The sequence below is a fragment of the Echeneis naucrates genome, chromosome 12 (genome assembly GCF_900963305.1).
Source record: "Echeneis naucrates chromosome 12, fEcheNa1.1, whole genome shotgun sequence".
Classification (NCBI taxonomy): domain Eukaryota; kingdom Metazoa; phylum Chordata; class Actinopteri; order Carangiformes; family Echeneidae; genus Echeneis; species Echeneis naucrates.
Genome location: NC_042522.1, coordinates 18976378 through 18999426, shown reverse-complemented (window position 1 = coordinate 18999426; position 23049 = coordinate 18976378). Strand labels below are relative to the sequence as shown.

General features: G+C 42.8%; 2 protein-coding genes across 5 annotated transcripts; both read left to right on the top strand.

Annotated features, from left to right (window-relative positions):
* The first annotated feature begins 179 nt into the window (after positions 1–179).
* On the top strand, positions 180–17145 carry sbno1 (strawberry notch homolog 1 (Drosophila)). Of its 4 annotated transcripts, none has more exons than XM_029516141.1 (33): positions 180–511; positions 2926–3048; positions 3131–3229; positions 3346–3573; positions 3664–3799; positions 4149–4249; positions 4368–4464; positions 4694–4854; positions 4976–5109; positions 5209–5299; positions 5405–5566; positions 5674–5809; positions 5899–6004; positions 6495–6648; positions 6750–6932; positions 7918–8015; positions 8106–8257; positions 8370–8573; positions 8660–8824; positions 8913–9082; positions 9197–9328; positions 10217–10352; positions 10465–10577; positions 10663–10734; positions 10814–10913; positions 11055–11129; positions 11263–11409; positions 11805–11899; positions 11980–12066; positions 12791–12928; positions 13012–13088; positions 13323–13516; positions 14509–17145. In XM_029516141.1, exons 2-33 carry the CDS (start codon positions 2929–2931, stop codon positions 14649–14651), a joined length of 4206 nt encoding a protein of 1401 aa, XP_029372001.1. In that variant the 5' UTR covers positions 180–511; positions 2926–2928; the 3' UTR covers positions 14652–17145. The 4 variants fall into 4 exon arrangements, with proteins under 4 accessions (XP_029372001.1, XP_029372003.1, XP_029372000.1 ...); XM_029516143.1 differs by having other exon boundaries at positions 180–522; positions 2929–3048; positions 3667–3799; XM_029516140.1 differs by having other exon boundaries at positions 180–522; positions 2929–3048.
* A 1370-nt stretch (positions 17146–18515) lies between these two features.
* cdk2ap1 (cyclin dependent kinase 2 associated protein 1) lies at positions 18516–22449 on the top strand. Its single transcript, XM_029516224.1, has 4 exons — positions 18516–18673; positions 21036–21136; positions 21594–21720; positions 21805–22449. Exons 1-4 carry the CDS (start codon positions 18607–18609, stop codon positions 21870–21872), a joined length of 363 nt encoding a protein of 120 aa, XP_029372084.1. The 5' UTR covers positions 18516–18606; the 3' UTR covers positions 21873–22449.
* Positions 22450–23049: the final 600 nt, after the last annotated feature.

Sequence of the window (23049 nt, the reverse complement as noted above, 5' to 3'; positions counted from 1 at the left end):
GGTTAATTCTGACTGCCTGTTTGCAGCGGGTCTTATTTATTTTTGTATTTCTCTTCAAGTTTTCCCCTCAGCTGCAGTCGTCAGGTAATTTACGAGGCGCAGCGGCGGAGCAGGAAGACGACGACGGCGACGTAGAAGAAGAAGAAGGAGCCGTCAACGTCACTTCCGACGAAGACGCTAGCTGGGTCACGTGATGTTGCATTTAGCTCGGTGACTCTGCTATGTTTGTCGTTTGGATTAATTATTTTTTTAAAAAAATTAATGCCTCGTTTCTCGTTTCTGTCGGTCCCGCCACCGCCGCCGTCGTGGTCGCCCCCCCCGCCACGGCTCCGGCTCCAGACCCCGGCGGGGAGACGAACCCCGACGCCGGAGTTCGAGTCGGGGAATAACGGCCGCGGTGGGGCCGCGCGTCACGTGACCAGCATGCGGCTGAGCGTTTGATAAAAAGATGGCGTGAGCGCGGCGGAGCGGAGAGGACAACAACCCGCCGAGCGACCGACCGACCGACCGACCGACCGACAGGTAACCTCACGTCTGCGGCTGTGTGTGTGAGAGCGTGTGGAAGCTGTGGCGGAGGGAGGGAGGAGGAGAGGGGAAGCCGTTCTGACTCACCGCGTTGAAGGGGATAAAAAATAAAACGCAACAAGTCTCCGCCGTGTTTTTGACGCCGGCCGCTTCATTTCCTCGGCTGGATGCGACAAACGGCCGTTAACCGCCGCTGGATGCTAGCGTTAGCTTAGCAGCGGCGATGACACTGCGCGAGAGAAGCCAGCGCAACAACCGCGTTTAGCCGACCGAACCTCCGTGAGACCGGACCGGGGATTCATTCCTGAAGGGGAGGGGGTGGGGGCACGGAGGACACGCTGAAGCCCCACCGTTGTTTTGTCATTTGTGTGGTGGTGGTGTTGTTGTTTGCGCCTGTAGCTTCGTTGTGTTAATTCAGCGCCCCGCTGCAGCAGCAGCGGACTCAGCTAGCTAAAAACTTGTGTTTTTAACGGATAGACGGTCGTTGACGCCCTGCACGGTGTGAAGAGGACGGGGGGGGGGGGGGGTAAAGTTATAGCGGATTCAGGTAATAAACGCGTAATGCCCCCCACCTGTGCTTAGCTACACACACGCACACAAACGCGGCTGACATTCGTGACATTTTCCGAAAACAGCCCGTTTGGTCCCGGTGAACTTTGTAGCTGGGTGTTCAGTTAGCCTTGTGTTCAGACTTTAAGCACATTTCGCTCCGCCGCCTCGTCTCCGGACGGTGATCGGGGGTGGAAGTGTCTTTGAGCTAGCAGCGCTGCTAAGCTGTGTCACCCTGGGCTAAAACAGGCCACTTATAAGCTGCCGTGACACGGTGACACGGTGTCAGTGAGCCCCGGCCGAACCGGAGGAGGTTGGACGTTTGCTGCAGAGTTACAGCCAGCTTGTTTTTATAATTATTAACCGGCTGGGTTAAAGAATGAGTCCGGCGGGGGCGAGGTAGAGGCAGCCACATCGAGCCAAAGCGACCAGGAAATTCAGAGCCAGACACCGCAAACACGTGTCTTGTTTTGGGACTCTTCGGATCGAGAGCCGGGGACAGATCTGGTGTGTGAAACCTTCTTTTAAATTTAAGATAGCAGCCATTCCTCTGTCTCTGCTCTCGTTCCGAGTTAGTGGTTTCGTTTAGAAAAGTTTCATTTTCTTTTTTCAGCGTGTGCTCTTTGAGATGCAATGACGCGAACATTTCCAGTTGAAGCTTCGTGTTTTGTTTCAATTAGATTAAAATACGTCTCAGTATGTGTTGAAATTTGAACAACACAAGTTTGGCCCCTTTTATACTTGATATAATAACGTGTTGTCATATATTAAGTGGGGCTTTGATTGTTTGATCTACACGTGTGTGCTATACATGTGGGTCCTTGTGCTGCAATCAACTTTACATTATCAATTATTTGATCGATTACTTTCTTGACAAAGCATTTCATCTATTAAAAGTAAGAAAGCAGTAAAGAATGTCCGCTGTAATTTCCCACTTTCCAAACTGATCTGTTTTTTTCTTATAAACAGTCTTACCATTTGATCAGTTTAGTAATTTTAGCTTTATTAATGTTATATGTGGCTCTTGTGTTCATTTGTATTTGTTTGAGGTTCTTTTTTTTTTTTTTTTTCTTACACATTGCTGCTATGAAATTATTTTGTTGGCATGCCTTGTAGTGTCTTTTGCTGTGTAACTTTTTTTAAAATGTTTTGGGGCTACCACCCACAATTTTTCACCATTGATCAATCATCACACACAATATATAACAAAAAGAAAAAAATCTTGTTTTGATATTGAAATATTTGAGTATTGGTCCCAGCTTTTTTGTTGCTATAGGTGATAATGATCTTTTACGTGCACACATTTGAGATACTTCTGGTTCATCCAGTTGCCCAAGCAGAGATGAGTCTTCATGTGGAGGCACTCTTCATTTGGAAAATCTGGCACTGTGATGGGATCTTAAAACTAAACCTCCAACTCTTACATTCTCGTTCGGAAAGTCTAGATTTAGATGAGAATTAGGGTTATGGTTAGTCTTTTAAAGCTGTTGATTTGTATTTAAATTTCCTCTGTGTCATTCAGACTGTCAGGTTGTTCAGTATGGAGCTTAACCGTTTCCATGGATGCAGTTGCCTCCTGCAATTATTTTGATATTTAATATTTGAAGATATTAAGTATTCTATCAAATAACATGAATTTAAGCAGTCTTCATATTTATGATTTTATTATTATTATTATTATTATTATTATTATTATTATTATTATCAACTACTTATTTATTGAGCAGAACTGTTCTGTTTGTTGCAGATGACTTTTCTTTTTATCAGCTACGGTCATTGGACATTTGATTTTTATTTTTAAACAAATATTAGCAGCACCATGATAGGCATTGACAGAGCTAAATTTTCTTGCAGATGGATCCTGGACAGGATTTACTTCTCGCTGCCCTAAGTGAGAGTGGTATTTGCCCAAATGACATTGGCCTATTCGATGTTGATTCTCAGGATGTTGCACAGCCCTCTACAGCCGAGCAAGTAAGAGGATTTTTTGTTTTACTTTTGTGGACCAGATGCGATATGTTTCTAACCTAATTTTTAATTTCTTGTTACCTTCCAGTCTATCTCCATCAGTGCCCTGGATGTTGGCGTGGGGGCAGAGACAACGGACATTGTTCGACCTGAGCCTTCAGCTCCACTCCCTATAGTTGCTATCAGGGTGAGGTTACAGAAAATCATTTTGCCTTAATTAATTATTAAAGACATGATGCTGCGTTGCTGCTGCTGATGTGTGGTATGAATTCAAATCAAACTAAACTCTCTGTCTTCCAACAGCACAAACCTCAGCCATCAACCACCACGTTTGTCTTAAATCAGCTGAATCAGTTGCCGTCGCTAGGCGCTGTTGTGACTAAACAATCAGTTACAAACCCAATCAAACACACCATAACTGTCACCAAGGTGGTCCATGTTGCTAATTCAGCCCTGCGAGGTTCATCCACCCCCTCCTCCACAAATATTCCTCCTTCAGCATCCACAGTAGTGCCTTCTAACAGAGATCAGGTTTGCAGAAACCACATTTTCCATGTTTGATATCAGAAAGCAAAACCCAGAATGAGTGGTTGAAAGCTTATGACTGTTTTATTTTCTTAGCAGATTCAGCTGAAAGATCTTCTTAGGACTGGCCATGTAAGGAGCACTGGTCTAAAAGGCAACAGTCTGATGGAGCTGATGAAGCTGAAGCCTCCACCTGACATTGCTCAGCCAGTAGCAACAGCTACGGGTCCAAGTAAGTTTTTTTTTTTTTTTTTTTTTTTAATTAATGTGTAATTAGACCTGTGTTGTCTTGTTTGAAGAGATCTATGAAATGCTTTAAGAAATTGTTAGAATCTTAAAGTTTGAGGTCTGGAGAACCAAAAGAAAGAAATTCCCTCACTTAAAGAGGCTGAACAGACAACTACACTTAAAACTAATCTGCATGGACACATTAATACCCAAATAAGATTAGAAGACACTATAAACTTTATTACAAGATCACAAGTTGTGTAAAAGTAATTTTAATTCGACTGTCTGCAAAATGGGGAGATGGGATCAACCTGTCTTTTAACCTATGTCAGTAACGCCTGTCACCATTTCAGGTGAAATCAACAACGGGATCAAAAAGGAAGTTATGGGTAAAGATCCTGCCAGGATCTGGATCAGCGATGACATCAAAGTACAAAACTTCTCACATCCTTTGGTGAGATTGTGTGTCTGTGTGTGAGAAAACAAGTTCTTTTGAATTGGTAATTTATCTATGACTGTAGTGCTGTGACATGCTTAAAATGTGATTACAATCTGGTCTCTGTGTTATTCAGAAACCTCCAGGCATAAAAGAAGAGGATGAGCCTGAAGAGGAAGAGGAGGATGAGTTGGGTCATGCAGAGACTTATGCAGAATATATGCCAATGAAATGTAAGTGAAATCTGAGGTAGTGAAGTATACATGTCTTGGTATTGAAATGACATTATAGAACAGGATGTTTTGATTCCAAACATGAAGGAATGGGCAGCATCGTTTGGTTATGTGTCTGATGCGCACATGGCTTGTTAACTCTGAGAAGATGAACTCAGATCAAACGGGATAACGCCATGTTATCTTTTCTGTGTTGACCTACTACTAACCAGCCTTTTTGTCACTGTAGTAAAAATCGGTCTGCGGCACCCTGATCCTGTGGTGGAGACCAGTTCCCTGTCCAGTGTTAGCCCTCCAGATGTGTGGTACAGGCTGTCCATCCCAGAGGAAGCCATAGACCGGGGCTGTCTGTCTGCGCTGCAGCTTGAAGCCATCACTTATGCTGCTCAGGTAACGCTCTGACCAAATGTTTTATTTTGGCAATGATGTACTTCTGTTCAGCTGTGACTCTGGTCTGCTTAAAAGGCCAAACTGCGTTGTTAATTTTTTATATTTGTTTTGTTTACCTCAGCAACATGAGACATTCCTCCCCAGTGGTGATCGAGCTGCCTATTTGATTGGTGATGGTGCTGGTGTGGGGAAAGGCCGAACCATTGCAGGGATCATCTATGAAAATTACCTTTTAGGCCGCAAGAGATCGCTTTGGTAAATGCTATGAACTTTGTGAATTTTATTTGACAACGGGGATTACAAACTGCTTATAAGCGCCTTTTTTTTCATGTGATCCTCACCTCTTTTGTTCAGGTTCAGTGTTTCAAATGACTTGAAATATGACGCCGAACGGGATTTAAGGGATATCGGCGCTAAAAACATCCAGGTTCATTCACTGAACAAGGTAAGATCCTAAGATGATTCGTAGGTGAGAACAGTGAGGAATAATCCTTACTATCTGGGGAAAAAAAAATCTAACTCTGATTCAACTCCACTTTTATATTCTTAGTTCAAATATGGCAAAATCTCCTCAAAACACAACGGTAGTGTGAAGAAAGGTGTGATCTTCGCCACCTACTCCTCCTTGATAGGAGAGAGCCAATCAGGAGGCAAGTACAAGACCAGATTTGAACAGCTTCTCCACTGGTGTGGGGAGGACTTTGATGGCGTTGTATCCTTTTTGCTGTTTGAAGGCACGGTTACCAAAACAGATGCCATTGTAATGAAAACCAACTTCTCCTCAAGAATGCAAATCATTTCCCTTAACCAAATCGCTAGATTGTCTATGACGAGTGTCACAAAGCCAAAAATGTTTGTCCAATTGGATCATCCAAGCCGACTAAAACAGGACTTGCAGTGTTGGAGCTGCAGAACAAACTCCCAAAGGCTCGGGTTGTGTATGCCAGTGCTACAGGTTAGTGAAGTGAACTGGCAGACTCCACTCAGGTGATGAAGGTGCATCTGTGCAAACCCCAAATCCTGAAAGTACTTGTTGCTGTTAAGGTGCCTCTGAACCACGGAACATGGCCTACATGAACCGGCTCGGCATCTGGGGACACAAAACGCCCTTCAGAGAATTCGGCAACTTTATCCAGGCTGTTGAGCGCAGGTAGATCTCTTTCTCTTTATGTCATGGGGAAAATGCTGTTGGGATGTTTTTTCCTTCAAAGATAAACATACTAACAAGGTCTACGCAGTGAGTAGAGATAAAATGATCTAAAATGTTATATCCTGATTGATTGTATTATTGTGGTTGTAATATTAACTTCATTGAGAAAACCTGAAATTTGTTCACTGTGTGAATCTTTGCATATCAGCATTATTACAATAACTTTGCCAACACATCTCTTTCGCAGATTAAGGCAGGGAACCAGTAGTAAAACTATGTTTGCCGACTGAGTGTTTACTCTGTAAACAAGGATGTAGATAATTTATTATTATATAACTGTCACCTTTCTATTAAAACATGCAATGCTCACAAGACGAAGTGAGCTGCAGCCTAAAAATAAAGCTCAAAAACGATCTTGTGTTCAGTGGAAAAGCTTTCAGTTCTTCTAAAGAATGTCTTTAATGTGTGTTTTTGTTTTTTGTTTTTACAGAGGTGTTGGCGCCATGGAAATAGTTGCTATGGACATGAAACTGAGAGGGATGTACATAGCGAGACAGTTGAGTTTTACAGGTGTGACTTTTAAGATCGATGAGGTTCCCCTGACTCAGCAATACATCAACATGTACAACAAATCTGTGAGGCTGGTAAGCACCTTTAAACAAGCTAGTAGAGGATAAAATATGACTGAAACCACATTATGTTGACTCAATAAATTGATTTCATCATGCTCTCCTGCTTCTCCTAGTGGGTGAGTGCACGTGAGAAGTTCCAGCAGGCTGCAAATCTGATGGACGCTGAACAACGCATGAAGAAGTCCATGTGGGGCCAGTTTTGGTCTGCTCACCAGAGATTCTTCAAATATCTCTGCATCGCATCCAAAGTCCGCAGAGTGGTCCAGTTGGCCAGAGAGGAGGTCCAGAATGGGAAGGTGAGCTTACACCTGAAATATGAAAGGAAGCCTTTTTTTTTTTTTTTTTTTTTTTTTTTTTTTTTTTTTTTTTGGTTATGCCGATTCCTGACTTGGTGCATTAAATATTTTTGACCATGATTCTGCTGCATTTACATCAGCAGGTTCTCTCTAAGCTTTGTAAACAAAGTGTGTGTGTGTGTGTGTGTGTGTGTGTGTGTGTGTGTGTTACTGATTGACTGTATACAGGAAGGTGATGGCAGAATGTGTAAAGAAAAGAATTCTCCATGGAATTGGAGAATAAAATAAAATAGCTCCAAAATGTTTGTGAGGAAGACTACTGTAAATAGTTACTAACCCTGAGTAAACGAAGATGCAAGCTTCTCAGTAATGTTCATGTTGCACATTATACTGTCTACATAACATGTGAAAGTCAGTTACTAATACAGTGGAAACACTGTAGGCGAAGTGAAATTACCTGTAGGGAACAAACCAAACTCATATCCGTAACATCACAATCTGCTGCTCTGAGTTTCTGCATTCTTGTACTTGTTTATCCAGCCGACCGAGCTGTGAATGAAACTTTACGTTACAAGTCTATTAAGCAGAACCGGAGACTGAAAAATACACCTGGACTCTGGGTCTGAATATGAAGCCAATCTGAAGAGCGTTAAACCTTAATTTTGTCTAAAGACCATCTGAAGGGACTGAACTGGTTGTCAAAGTCAGATTGTATTGAAGTCTATGGGAAGATGTCCCTCCTCTCCCCTGATTTATCAGCTGAGTAAACATTTTCATGGGTTTATGGTCTCAGTTTGTAGTCTTAAGTCTTCAATAAGTCATGGTGGGGTTTTTTTATGGTAAAGATGGATCATAAAAGAACGGATGCATTAAATGCCAATGCCACAATTTACATGGTAAATTAGTAATTGACACCTTGTCGGTATAGCAGCGATGCTCATTGGTATCTTTGGTGTTTGAAGTACTGACTGACTTTCCCCTGCAGTGTGTGGTAATTGGTCTTCAGTCCACTGGTGAGGCGAGAACACTGGAGGCCCTGGAGGAAGGAGGAGGAGAACTCAATGACTTTGTGTCAACAGCAAAGTACGTAATGAACTGATGGCAGATAGTTTTTCTCACACAGTTTAATCAGGGTGAAACAAGTGTCACACATGAAATGGGTTTTTGTTGCAGAGGCGTTCTACAGTCCCTGATTGAGAAGCACTTTCCAGCCCCGGACAGACAGAAGCTTTACAGCCTGCTAGGCATTGACCTCTCAGCTAAGAAGACGCCCTCTCCCAGTGAAACTGCAGCACAGACTGAACAGAAGGGCAAGAAAAGGAAAGGTAAGGAAAATGAAAAACCAAACCGCTGTAACTGTCTAAAACAGATCTGTCTTTGTCCACTGTATGAAGAAATAATTAATGCTCTTCTTTTCCTATTCTTGGATCTGTGCAGGTTCAGAGGTTAAAAAGCAGCAGAAAAAAAGGCCTCGTAAGCATGGTGGTCTGTCAGGTACGAGCTCGGAGGAGAGCCAGTCAGACGATTCGGACAGAGAGTCTGGTAAAGACAGCGATGACAGCTTAAAGTCTGCCAGTTCTGCAGATGAAGACGATGATTTCAACCCGTTCAGGGACGAGTCTGATGATGACGAGGAAGATGGTGAGACTGAGTTTGTGTTTGTAGAATAATACATTTCAATGGCAGTTCAGTGCTCATAGGAAACCTTTATGCCATTGATTCTTTAGATCCATGGCTAAACAGAAAAGAGCCAAAGAAAGGCAAAGAAAAGAAGAAGCGAAGGAAGAGTATTGATCCGGACTCCATTCAAAGTGCCTTGTTAGCCTCCGGGTTGGGCTCCAACAGGCCTGCTTTCACTGCCCCTGTTAACCCCCCCAGCACCCCTGCACCAGGTAGGCACGTCCACAAATGGCAGAAGCATTAAAGCAGCTTGATAAAAGCCTGTCTAGGGTTAATGCCTTGTCTTTGCTCGTTCATTAGTGAAGGCAGAGAGTCAGGACTCTTGTCTAACAAGTCAGGACGCAGTGGAACATGCCCAGAAAATGAAGAAAGACCTGCTGGAAAAACTGGAGCAGCTGGCAGAGGATCTACCTCCCAACACTCTGGACGAGCTCATAGATGAATTGGGTGGACCTGAAAACGTTGCTGAGGTGTCAAACATCTGTTTGCTACCAACATTTCACTTCTTTTTTTTTTTTTTTTTTTTTTTTTTTTAACTAGATCAGTGTTTAGTTTAACTTGGAGTTTGTCGTTCTGCTCTTTAGATGACTGGGCGCAAAGGTCGTGTGGTCAGCAACGACGACGGCAGCATCACATACGAGTCTCGCTCTGAGCTGGATGTCCCGGTGGAAATCCTCAACCTCACAGAGAAGCAGAGGTTCATGGACGGAGAAAAGGTGAAGACAAAGTAGAAATGGCTTTTATTCAACATGTTCATCGTGCTTTTTCTTTTTAAACAATATCTTTTTATTTGCCACCCCACATGTGCTTGGCCTGTACATAGAAAACACCCAAAACAAAACAAAATAAGTTCCACATATTACCCATACATACACACTCAGATCCGAAGCAGAGTTGTTGGTTGAGCACATGTTGGACACAGTTGTATGTTAAAGCTCGTATGCATCTACCAGCAACCTGCTGAGGGCTGCCCATACATCAGTATCTAAGAATATTCTTCCATTATATTAGATGAGATCTTTTCCCTAATTACATCACAAATGGCCCCCGATGATGTGAAAGATTCATACATTACACCTTGTAGTATATGAGGTCTTCTCTAAGGGAAGGGTTTTACATTATTTGCCTCTGTCACTCACGCTCCCCTGTCATGTCTTAATCAGTCTACAGTCTGAAGCTGATTAGAGCCACTATGGTTACTGTAAAGCATTTCTGTTTTGGCGCAAACATTCATTTCAACTCAAAGATGACCTGATTAGAATTTAGTGAAAGGTCAAAAGTAAGCCGAAGGTCAAACTTCAGGGGCATCATGTTATCTGAAAAACACTCGTGATCATTATTCAGTACTGTAACTGAGGAAGTGAAGATTGAAACCATTTCCTCAAAGTTAGTGAACGACCACGAGGCACAAACTGTTGTTTGAAAATACACAACATACCTGAGCCCTGTTGTAAGTTGAATGCCATCCTCCTGCTGACTCGTACCTCCTCAAACTGTAACCCTGACCCAATCTGAAACTAGTGACACCACTGACAGAGGTTTGTTAAATAAGTAAAACCTCTGTGTGTGTGAAGTTGCATCGGATGTTTTTTCTTTCCGCCCAGAACATTGCCATCATCTCAGAAGCTGCCAGCTCAGGTATATCCCTGCAGGCTGATCGCCGGGTCAAGAACCAGCGGCGGAGGGTCCACATGACACTGGAGCTGCCATGGAGTGCAGACAGAGCTATACAGCAGTTCGGTCAGTGGAAATGAAACCTCGGGCTCTTCTGTACTTGTGTCATATATTGGATATGAAATTATATGGTTGAAAATGTACTAAACTCACTGTTGTGCCCTTTGTCTGCACACAGGGAGAACTCACAGGTCAAATCAGGTCACAGCTCCAGAATACGTCTTCCTCATATCAGAGCTTGCAGGAGAGCAGAGATTTGCTTCCATTGTTGCCAAAAGACTTGAAAGCCTGGTAAGGACTCACTGAATCCCTAATAAGGACAGACTTTTTGCCGTTCACACCATAATTTAACATTTGTGTTCATTTTCTCGAACAGGGTGCTCTCACTCACGGAGACCGAAGAGCAACAGAAACCCGAGATCTGAGCAGGTTTAACTTTGATAACAAAGTAAGTACATGAAGCACGTGTCTGAGAGCAGCTCTTGTTGTCTGTTTGCACGTGACTCACTCATTTGTCTTTGCAACAGTACGGCAGAAATGCACTGGAAATTGTGATGAAGTCAATTGTGAAGCTCGACACTCCGTTGGTATCTCCACCTTCGGACTTTAAGGGGGACTTCTTCAAAGGTCTGACTAATGCTCATCTAAACAAGACACAGGCTTTGTTCTTTGAAGTCTATTTCCTTTGTAGTAGTTGCTCACCATAATGTATATCTTTGGGATTTTGCAGTGGTCCTTATTTATCTTATCTCTGTTTTTCCTCTGCAGAAATTCAAAGTGGATTAATAGGTGTGGGCCTCATAAATGTGGAGGACAGATCTGGCACACTCTCTCTGGACAAAGGTGATATTAAATAATTGGCAAAAGGGGGTTGAAGTTACTGCTGTTCTTCCTGTTAAATTTGATTTGCGATGGATGCTCAGCAGTGCTGAAACTTCCAAATGGATCTGTTGCATTTGCTTTGTTGCTTTACCAGACTACAACAACATGGGGAAGTTCCTGAATCGTATTTTGGGCATGGAGGTCCAGCAGCAGAACGCCTTGTTCCAGTACTTCTCTGACACACTGGCAGCAGTCATTCAGGAAGCAAAGAAGAATGGCAGATATGACATGGGCATTCTGGGTAAGACGCCGTTGTTATTCCTCCTTTTATCATCAAATCATCTTCTGAAATGCAGAAGTAAATCCAGGACCAGAATTCTTTTTCCCCCAGCTCTAGAACGACCAAAACGCATGTGTTGTTGTTGTTTTTTTTTTGTTTGTTTGTTTGTTTGTTTGTTTTTTTTTTATATAATGATAGCTGTCCTTATTTTCTGTTTTAATGTGCCCTTTTCTAGCTTTATGAACTATTACCCTCCATTACAGCAAACAGTCTTGCTTGATTCACATTTAAAAAAAAAAAGTTGTGATGATTCTGAATATGACTTTGGGACATTTTTAAAAATGTGGGATGAAAAAACAGAAAAGCTTTGAAAAGTTTGCAGGTATCTATTTAAAACTCTGCTCGTCTTGTATTAGATCTGGGATCTGGAGATGAGAAGGTGCAGAAGGTCGACTGCAGGAAATTCCTAACGCCAGGCTACACCACATCAGGACATGTGGAACTCTTCACAGTAAGCTTTTTCTCTGCCCTGTGGGATATGGGTGTTTGGATTTTAGTGACTGTACCTAACATCCATGTCTTTCTTCACAGGTGAGTGTGGAGAGAGGAATGTCATGGGAAGAAGCCACTCATGCTTGGGCAGATCAGAATGGACCAGATGATGGTTTTTATGTTCAGGTATGAAAATATGAAACAGCTCTGCATTGGCTAAAATTAGCTTTTAGTGTTGAATGACTTTGACATTTGTAGATTAAGATTAATTGATTGGACATATGAATGAAAATGATTTGTAAAAATAGTAAAATGTGTCCCACCACCTCAGGATATTTATTTTTTTCTTCTTTGGTGCAAACACTCATCCTGTCAATGCCTTTGGCAGGTATTTTGACTTCTTGTACCAGGAAATGCACAGATGAATGGCACTTAAGGATGACTGAGTGCCAACATCATAAAACAGGGTCCTGGAAAAGGCCCAAAGTTTTTAATGGTTCTCATTTAACGTACTTATTCTGGTCCGAAACAGCTCGATATGCAACGATATTTAGTTTGTAATCACAGAAACTGGAAAGCAGAAAATCTGAAGAGCAGCAACCAATGAATATTTGGCATTATTGATGTGGTGTCTTTTGAAAAGGGGACACCACTTTGGTGTTGGGCTTGTATAAACATGGGAGGGTTCTAATTAGAGGCTGAGACATTTGAGCGGTGTCCTAATTCTGGGGCAGTATGGCCCTTGTAGACCACAAAACCAAACAGTGCGGCTCCTGTCACCTGTTGACCTGAAACGCCAAACTTCAAAGTTCTTCCATTTAAGGAAAGAAAGCCAATGCATTCTATTATTGGTCACACTCCAAAAACACTGAATCCTAAATTTCCTATAATGCAACTCTCTCATTTCCAGATGAGGAACAACAAGAAAACGTCCATCCTGGTGAAAGAGGTGAACACCAAAAAGAGGCTGTTTCTGGTGTACAGGCCGAACACTGGCAGACAACTGAAACTGGAGACGTACTCAGACATCAAGAAAAAGTTTAAAAAGGTTACACATAAATCTAATTAAATTCACAGAGAATATCCATTCCTTTATTTGGCAAATCATAATTTAATCTTTCCATTTGTTAGGTCTTGTCAGAAGATGCCAAGCAACACTGGACCGACCAGTACAAGTCATCTGCAAAAATCTGCTCTCATGCATATTGGTATGTCCACTTTGTCTTAATGGATAAGTCTGTTTTGGATGAAAAACTCTGATCTGATCTGCATCAGAAGCTTGATGCTCCAAAAACTCATAAAACAGATCAGTGAAACACACGTGCTCTGGCTGACATCAGCACTGGTTAACTTTAGTCAGGCCCATATGTTCAGGTTTGAGCCTCACAGTCTTTGCTTCTGTCTCCTGGTTGTAAGTCCCAGTCTGTGTTTTCTGCCCACAGGAGGGGAAACTGTAAGAAGGCATCAGTGGGTCTGCAGTGTGAAGTCGGTCTCCGATGTAGGACGTACTACGTTCTGTGCGGCTCTGTGCTCAGCGTGTGGAACGAACTGGAGGAAGTATTAACCCCCGTCAGCGGAACAAACGTAAAGGTTCAGATTGTCCGGCTCAGAACAGAAGACGGACAGAGAATAGTTGGTAAGCTAAAGGGCTGCTCCTTTTTTGTTCAGTTTTTGTTGTACTTAGAGTCCTCTTCATCCTTTGCGAAGCAAAAATCTCAGATTATCTTAATAAAAGATTGTTGCATTGTGCAGGTAGGGACTGAAAAATCAGATGGTGTGATCATTTAATATATCTAAATAAAGTGATGAGTGGGGCCATTTTCCTGTAATCTGAATTCTTCCAACTCTGGTGGTCATTAGATAGAATTCAGGTTTAAGACTCTTCACCATTGGCTTCCCTCTACAGATGGTGTAGATAGATTTACAGACTCACCAGGACCTTCAAGTGGTATTTTCTCATCCCGTACTGAGGAAGCCTTCAGGCTGCCGTAGTTTCCCGCCTCTGTAATGAACCCTGCCTTGCTGACTTGTTGGTGTCACATTGTTCAGACCAACCGTTTTTTTTTTTTTTTTTGTTGTTTTTTGGTTTGTTTTTTACCTGCCTTTCTTTGTCTCTTGATTCTTTTTGCTGAAGAGGCTGCATAAATAAGTGAATTGTCACAAAGTCGAGCAGCTCACCCTTTTTTCTTTTTTTTCCCCCCAACTTTAGAGCAATACAGCTCCCTCGCTGGTTAAATATGATCTTGCAGCTGGTTAGCTTAGCTCAGCATAAAGACTGGAAACATTTACTTTGGCTCTTGGCTCCATTCAAAAGTAAGAAAACCGCAGAAGGTCCTGAATTGAAACATTTACATCTCATGCTCACTTCTGTACAAAAACAGAAGTGGAAAATGTAAGTTTCAGTTTCAGAGTTCTGTCAGCCAGAGCGGTGATTTTTATTTTATTTTTTTTATTATTTATTTATATTTTTTTAACTTAGTTTTTACTGTGTAGACATGAGTTGCATCAATCATCTGAGCAAGAAAACAAAAGAGGGGATTTCCCAAAAATGTGGAACCATCTGTTGATACATTTCTGGTTTTACAGGCTGTTTGGTACTTCCTTCTAAAGCACATGCTTCTTCTTCAGGTCTGATCATTCCAGCAAACTGTGTGTCACCATTAATCAACAAGCTGTCGACGTCGGACCAGTGCCAGCAGCTGGCTGTGCAGGAGCAGCAGAAGCGGCAGCAGCTCCACCCTCAAAGTCTGAGTCACGCACCCACCACATAGTTTGAGGCGGACCGCTAAGCTTCATGAGCGTCCTGTAAAAGGACCCGGCTCCATTGACATCTGTCTCTGTGCTGCAGGCTCCGGGACCGCTGTTCCTTGTTGTTGTTGTCCCCCCCCCCCCCCCCCCCGAGCTGTGGTGATTCTACGATGTAAAGCAGTTGTTGTACAGAGAAGATTTCAGGGTTTTTGTTTTTCTTTTAACTTTAATCTCCACCTAGAGAGATTTGACAGGTGATGTTTTGTCCTCTGACATTCAGAGTGAAAAGATTTGTGCTACATTGATCCAGAAAGAGCTCAAACCTCGACAGCATGTTGGCCTGTGGCTGTTGTCATCACCGTCATACATGCTTTAAGCTGTTCAATCCAGATTACCTGGTATGGAGCAAAGACTCAACTTTCTTGGTCCAGACCAAAGGTGGAGGAGACAAAGATGACCAAGTCTTTCAGAGTCAGGGGACCCGCTTGATTCATTTAATGCTAAACTACAGTCCCAGTGTATTATCTGAACACTGTCGGTCGGTTTTTGTTGTTATTCAGAACTAATGTAGAGACAGAATTGGTTCTTGGGTCAGATTTATCAGTCAGATTTCCTGATGTAGAGGAGACAAAACCAAAAGTCATGACTGTCGAAAGCCGCTTTCATCCCGACTGCAGATTAGTCTGTTCTGCACGTGGAGCTCATCAAAGCAATCAGAGCGCTCCTTAGTTCTTTTTTTTTTTTTTTTTTTTTTTAATTCCACTCATCATTTTGTTTAGTTTTTGCCCATAACAGCCAGCAATTTGTCATATGTGCCTTTTTTTTTTTTATTAATGTTTTGTGTATGAGCAGAATTGAATAGCTGCAGTCAGGCACCTTCACAAAGCACTAACAAAGCAACGATTTGGTTCACTGTCAGCTGTCCGTGTTTTTCTATTTATAGCAGGTGAAAGTTAAAAAAAATATTTCCCAAAGATCATGTTGACACACTTAAACATCAGAGGAATGAGCTGAGCTGCTGGGAAAGACAAACCGGTCTGTCTTTGGTTATTGGGAGAAGGCGCTGCAGTGTTTTCATTATAAATGAAAATGTATAATCAACAAAATAAATAAGTCTCCCTGCTTGAATAAGCAGCATTCACATGTTTAGTAAATTATTTAATCATCACTCTGTAATGGAGTTAAAAGCAGATGTAATAACGTATCGGTCTGATGTTTATATTAATTCAGCTGTTGTAATATGTTGTCATTCACCTGTTATACATCAGTATCCAACTGATGGGTGTGATATCTTTGGCTAATACAGAAATTAGCACTTATATCTGCTTAGAATCACATTATAGTGTCTTAAATCATTTATTAAATGCTTAAATCTGTTTTAGATTCCGATTAGACTTGCTCATCTTGATCCCGTTCCATCAGAACTCTCCATGTTGGTCCTGATGTTGCAGACAAAACAAAGCAGAAAAACCACCTTTGGTCTTCACCTTGATTTTTCACCAGTCATCTTACCCCCCCACCCTTCCCCCACCCGCTGATGCCTGGCTGGACAAGCTATTCACTCAAATGAAAAACAAACACTATGTGAAGCAGCCAAGAGAGTTCTGAGAAATGTGAAATGCACATCCGTGGCGAAGACTCATCACTCTTCTTTTTATTTTCCCTGCAGAAGTTTCAGAAAGGCCACTGTGCTTTTTTTTTTTTATTTTTATTATTATTATTATTATGGAAATCCGCTCAGGGGTTAAACTCGTACAAAGACCCTCTTTGAAAAACGAAAAGAAAATCTTGGGTTTTACAGCGTATGAAATGCATGACTACACCTCTACTCAGTAATGTTACTCTGGCTCGGTCGTCGCCTCCCTGAACGTGTCCACCTCTCTCTAATTCCTCTGCTTTCTTGAGCCCAGTTGTAATTAAATTCAACGATTGCTTCAGTTGAGTAGTGTATACCTCTTCGCCTCTTCAGTCCTGCGCTGCATTTTACTCAACGTGCACCGGAAGGGACAGACCAAAGTCTGAACTAACAGCTGGTGATTTGTTACTGCGTCTGTTTTTAGAGGCAAAGCGACTAAAGGAAGCGGAAAGTCTTTGTATCATACTGATGTGGATTTTGTACAATTTGTAAAAGGATCCAACCTGAATTTCTTCATGCAGCACATCTCAACTGTTGGACAGTTTGTGGGAGAGACCTCAGTGAGAACATCTGGAAGGACGCTCCTGATTGGAGGACACACACTTTAACTTCCTGAATGTCCACAACTCTGTTCTTATTTTGTCTCTTGAGATGTTGTGTACATGAGATGCTTGTTTTTGTTCAGTGTTTTGTTTTGGTTTTTTTTCCCCCCCGCCATAAAATGTCACGGCGGATCCGTTTCTCTGACGTTGAAACACTTGAAGGACTTTTTTCTTTTCCTATTATTGCACGAGTTGCACTACTGACAAGAGTTGTACAAAAATTCAACATTACCTGTACATGAATGAGTGCAATGCTCAATAAAGCTTGGTATACTTCTACCTGGTGGCCCTGTTGATCCTGTCAACAGCACATCCAGTTCACATGAAGGTTAACGGGCAGGAATCCCAGAGGCTGAAGAAGAACTTTCAGTAATTCATAAAGGGTTAGAAAAATTTACTGCCTTTCATTCCACTCCATTAATTTTCAGCTGAACTGGAGAAAAGCAAAAGTTTGTTTTATTGCACTAACTTTTGATGAAGGATCTACAAACTATAAAGAACTAAAGATATTAATCTGTAATAATATAGATCAGAATGTTTGATTACAGCTCAAAAGACGTGTTCTCTGCATGAGCTCAAACAACAGCAAGTCAAAATCAAACCAGCCCCCCTCAATATTTACTGCCAGAAATTAATCAGTTTATAAGTTTTAGCGAAACTACAGCTGAAATTAACTTTATTACAAGTTCAGAGTCCTGCGTTGAAAAACTGCAGCCTGAGCTGGAGAATGTAGCTCTAAGAATATTAATGTACTTTAAGTTTTTGTCGCTTTTTAAACGAATATGTTTATTAATGGAGTAAAATCACTGCTGCTGTTAACTTATCGGTATACATAGAAATATAGATTATACACTTTAAAAAGAAATAAAAGTTACAGGTTAAATTCAGGTTATATTCATTCATTAGTTTTTCCCTCCCCAGCAGAGAACCCCCCCCCCCCCCCCCATTCTCTTCCTCCTACTAGGTCATAGGTCATGAGCCGACCAGGACCAGGACCAGGCCAGACCTTGTTCTTGTGTGTCCAACATGTGGTGTGGGGGCACTGGTGGTTTTGGGGGTGGGGGGGTGTATAAGGACCGTGTCTCCCCCCTCATCATCATCACATCGAGCTCCATCACGAGAGCCGATCTTCATATCTGAGCCCTATTGTATTATTCTCATTATTTATTTTTCTTATTTATTGTGTGTTTGTTGTGTATTCAGTGGTGGAGCCCCCCCCCCCCCGGACAGAGACATCTATCTGCTGACTTTATCTTCAAACTTCATCAAAACTAACACAAAACAAAAAACAAAAACTTCTTTAAAACATCTTCATTTGTTTCATTTTCTAAGATACTTCAAAAATCTGGAAGAAAACAGTCCACACTTTTTCTTTCTTTTATTATAATAATAATAATAATTATTATTATTATTATCATTATTATTTTAAAGTTGCACTTCTTTTCAAAACCCAACCCGACTTATTTATTTATTTGATTAGATTTATTTTTTATTTATTTATTTATTTATTTCTTCGGAGTTTTCTTTGAATCCCGCCGCTGAATTTGTGGAACAAAAGCGGCAGAAAAGTGCTTTTTTTGGGGCCGTTTTCGGGGATTAACCGGCCGCCGCCGAGTCGCAGCGGTCGGTGGGTGTCAATATAAAGTGACGGCCATATTTGCCGGTGCCGCTGTTGTAAACAAAAAGTGAGAGACAGACGCTTCACTGAATTTCGGGTCATTTTTATTTCTTTCATTTAACATGTCTCTGGGAATGTCTTATAAACCCAACGTCCATCAGCACATTCCGGGAACTTCAGGGAACCAGGGTAAGGAGAAAACGGCGGAGGAAATCCGAGTCTCCGTCCGTTAAATCGAGTGTTAAATTCGGGGTGTACCTGGAGAAAGACCGCGTCTGTAGTTTTTGTCCGGTTCTATATATCGGGTCAGATCCTGGGAGCTAGGCTAATTCATATCCGCCATTATTACTAATGTAAAACAGCGAGGCTCTCCGGCGGCCGGTCGGCCGGCCGGGCAGCCGGGCGGGCGGCTCGGAGCCGGGGCAGGCGGAGGGGAAAGGAGGCGGCGGGTCCCGTGGAGGCGGCCGATCCGCCGTCCCGGGTCCCGGTCCCGGCGGGTCGGAGCCGTCTTCCGCGGTGACAGGAGCGTGTCGGCGGTGTCTCGGGGAGCCAGCCTCGTTCCGTTTCCTCCATGATGCTCCTTCGGTCGGCCGGCTGCAGATCGATCTGCTGCTCGGCTCTCCGGGCGACTCTTCGAGGACACCTGCCGACCGAGGAGGACCATTACACCGGGGAGGAGAGGGGGGACGGCCGTCCTACCGGGAGCTGTCCGGAGGATGGGGCCGTTCGGGGCCAGGTCGGGGCAGTTTGGGGCAGTTTGGGGTCGTTTGGGTCAGTTTAGGGTCGTTTGGGGTCTTTCGGGATAGTTTGGGGTCGTTCGGGGTCGTTTGGGTCAGTTCGGGGAAGTTTGGGGTCGTTTAGGACAGTTGGGGGTCGTTCGGGTCAGTTTAGGGCCGTTTGGGGTCTTTCGGGACAGTTTGGGGTCGTTTAGGGCAGTTTGGGGTTGTTTGGGTCAGTTCGGGGCCGTTCGGGGCAGTTTGGGATAGTTGGGGCCGTTTGCGGCAGATTGGGTCAGTTTGGGGCCGTTTGGGGAAGTTTGGGGTCATTCGGGTCAGTTTGGGGCCATTTGGGGCAGATTGGGGCAGTTTGGGCCAGTTCGGGCAGTTTGGGGTCGTTTGGGGCAGTTCGGGTCAGTTTAGGGCCGTTCAGGGCAGTTTGGGCCAGTTCAGGGCAGTTTGGGGTCATTCGGATCAGTTTGGGATAGTTGGGGGCAGTTTGGGGCAGATTGGGTCAGTTTGGGTCAGTTTGGGGTCGTTTGGGTCAGTTTGGGTCAGTTTGGGGCAGATTGGGCCAGTTTGGGGCCGTTTGGGGCCGTTTGGGGTCGTTTGGGTCAGTTTGGGTCAGTTTGGGGCAGATTGGGGCCGTTTGGGTCAGTTTGGGTCAGTTTGGGGCAGATTGGGCCAGTTTGGGGCCGTTTGGGGTCGTTTGGGGCAGTTTGGGGCCGTTTGGGGCAGTTTGGGGAAACTCAGGTGTTTTAATTAGTGTGACACACCTGAGGCCGTGGTGCGTTATGAGGCGGTGGGAAATCAGACAGTGACACAAAGTCACAAAGGTTCTTATTTCTAAAAGATTTTTAGTCTTTCACTGAGTTTAAACCAGAAAAATCTAAATCTGCTTCAGGAGTCGTCCTGAGTGTTTCTGCAGAAATACCCAAAGAAGATATGACGCGTTTCAAAAGTTTTACTCCTTCTCAGTTTGTCACAAAATGAATCCTCAGTTCGTCCTGTTCCAGCTGTTTTTCTGCAGGAAGACAGAAGGAAAGCTGCGCTGAGATGGAAAGATTCAAAAAACGATTTAAACTTTTCCTCTTTAAAAAAAAAAAAAAACTCTGAATTTGAATAACTCAAAAAGTTATTGATATCAAAGTGAGCCCTGAGTTCTTCCTCTTATGGGCGTTTTGTAACGCCGCACTGACATGAAGGTTTAAAAAGTTTGGAATATTGGAGGATAATTTAGATTCGAACTCTTTTCTCATTTACAAAGAAATCGGAGGTTAATGACAGATGCTGCTCGAACCTTTGATGAGATGTTCCGAACTCAGACAAGGAAATAAGAGGAACGTTGGATAAATTTGATAAAACATGGCGATCAATCCGAACAGCAGTGACCGTGGATGATGAGATGAAGCGACAAAAGAGCCCAACTCATCTTTGTGTATATTCTAGTAATGTTTCAGTCACTCTGAGCTCCTGGCCCCCGAAGGTCCAGTTTGCTGGTTCATCTTTGCTAAAGCGTTATATTCAGTTTTTGCAGTCTCATATCAGCACTAAAGCTGCTTTTGCTTGCTGAGGTAATTCCTCCTTTGGGCAGATGTTGTGGTTGAAATATGTGGGTACAGCTTCAGGTGAAATTTGTTGTATATGCATTTTAATTTCAGCTAAAGATATATACATTTGTTTACATGTGTATGAACGCTGATGAGATTTTTACTGGACATTCTCCCAAACGGCAGAAATGTTCCTTTCTATCAGGACAACATGAGTTTGTGGTGTCAACAATCCACATCAACGTTTTTCATTTTCTGACCGATGCCAACGTTATGTGTCCGCAGTTGGAAGCCTCCAGTCGCCGTCAGCAGCTAACCTGGCCACGTTGCAGTCTTACAGGCCCCTCCTGAGCGACTATGGACCTCCATCTCTGGGATTCTCACAGGTACGTGCTCACCTGAAGGCCCAGACATTTCCATTCTCCTCCAACACAACAGTTTCTTAACAATAATGCTTTGAAACATTGTGTTCTAGATGGCGGGGGCCATTGTGTGTCTTGGTATTTCATACTGACCATCACAAAGCTGTTAGGATGTTGAAAAGAAGGTTAAAATTTAAGTTGTGGATGGACAACTAGTTTGGATCATCAGAAAATGATATTTTTACATTCAGGAAAAGGAGCAGATGTCAGTTTAAGAATCTTTAATATTTGAAATTTTTAGGAAAAGAAATCTCACTTATCTGACCTGAGCTCTTATTATCACTCTGTTATATCTGAACATGGCAGAAAGGGCTCATCATTGATAACAGTTTAAACGTGTGCTTTCTCTGAGCATACAGATTTTAAAAAGTTGTCGATGTGTTGAACCTGGCTCATCTGGCTCTCTTTGCTCTAACGCCAGGGCTCCACTGGGAGCCAAGTGCCTCAGAACAAATATGCAGAGCTGCTGGCCATCATCGAAGAGCTTGGAAAGGAGATCAGGCCAACTTATGCAGGAAGTAAGAGTGCAATGGAGAGACTGAAAAGAGGTAACTCAGAATCAGGAGGTGCACATGTACTGAGGGTGTGATAAGCTTGGTCCATCTAAACTGTCCTCGACTTCCCCCTCACAGGAATAATCCACGCTCGTGGGCTGGTGCGTGAATGCTTGGCTGAGACGGAGAGAAACGCACGGTCCTAGCTACCAACACACATTCCTCCCTGCAAGAAGAACTAACAGTGTGCGTCTCATGAAAACAATAAATAACTTGCATGGCATTTCCTTTGAGAGGAGGAAGTAAATGAACAAAGGATGGAAAGGCAAGCTCCTAGAGGAGGAAAAAAAAACAGTAACACAGTCCATGAATCCTGAGGGTTCTGGAGGATCATTTAAATCATTTGTGGGTTATTGGAATTTAAACAAGAAGATATCATGTGTTTTTAATGCCCCACTTTTGGGATCTTAGTTTTGACTTCATATTTAAAAGCATTGGTTTATGCATGTGAAAGGGCCGGGGGAAGGGAGGGGGGTTAATTGTAGACACTGCATGGCTTGTACAGGGGTAGATGGAGACGGCTTCTTTTTGATAGTATTTGGTCTGTTTTTCAGACCCTTATAACACACGAGTGAATGAGTGAATGAGGGACAGAGATGTGCCAAATGCATCGGTTCATTTGTGTTGAGGTTGGTTTTGGTATCAAAAAAAAAAAAAAGGAAAATGCTGTTACTTGCATCTTTGTATGTATTTATTACTCAGTGTAATAAATTGTATTTTCAATATAGTCGTCAGTGTGATTATCTGCACTTCAGGCGTTCATCGTCCTGAACACAAAGCGAGGACAGCTGCAGGGATTGTTCTCTTTGCTCCGTGAACGAAGTTCATGTGACCACCTCGTACATAAATGCTGCTTGTTGACATCAGTCTTATGCTAAAACGGCCAAAGTCAAAGTGAACTTTTGTTTGCTTTTTTTAGTGCAAACAACAAGCTTTTTGTTTCATCGGTGTACACACACACACACACACACACACGTTTTATACATCAAACATTTCTTTGATTAATGAAGAAAGTGGTCTTCAGATGAATTAATCCAATAGCAGTGATTGGGTGCATCCTAGCTTGAATTGCAGTTTATTCGTATTTCAGTATTACTGTCTTAGTAACAGCAGTTTACGCACTCATTCAAACTGGGACCCAAAATATACCTGCAGTACATTTACAGACGTGCAAAGGCATCACCACGACAGATCTCAACAGCTCTGTGTACAAAATTCTCCTGGTTTTAAACACTTGCATTCACAAATTTCATGTTTCATATTATCTGGACTGCAGGACTCTGTAGAGTTTTGTAGTTTATGAGCTGTTCAGCAGTCTGTCTG

Excerpts from the sequence above, each read along its gene's own strand:
- sbno1 (XM_029516141.1), top strand. The coding sequence starts at position 2,929 with ATGGATCCTGGACAGGATTTACTTCTCGCTGCCCTAAGTGAGAGTGGT. Across the intron at positions 3,049-3,130 it reads AGCCCTCTACAGCCGAGCAA|TCTATCTCCATCAGTGCCCT; the intron begins GTAAGAGGATTT and ends GTTACCTTCCAG. Across the intron at positions 9,083-9,196 it reads GACCTGAAAACGTTGCTGAG|ATGACTGGGCGCAAAGGTCG; the intron begins GTGTCAAACATC and ends TCTGCTCTTTAG.
- cdk2ap1 (XM_029516224.1), top strand. The coding sequence starts at position 18,607 with ATGTCTCTGGGAATGTCTTATAAACCCAACGTCCATCAGCACATTCCG. Across the intron at positions 18,674-21,035 it reads GGGAACTTCAGGGAACCAGG|TTGGAAGCCTCCAGTCGCCG; the intron begins GTAAGGAGAAAA and ends ATGTGTCCGCAG. Across the intron at positions 21,721-21,804 it reads AATGGAGAGACTGAAAAGAG|GAATAATCCACGCTCGTGGG; the intron begins GTAACTCAGAAT and ends TCCCCCTCACAG.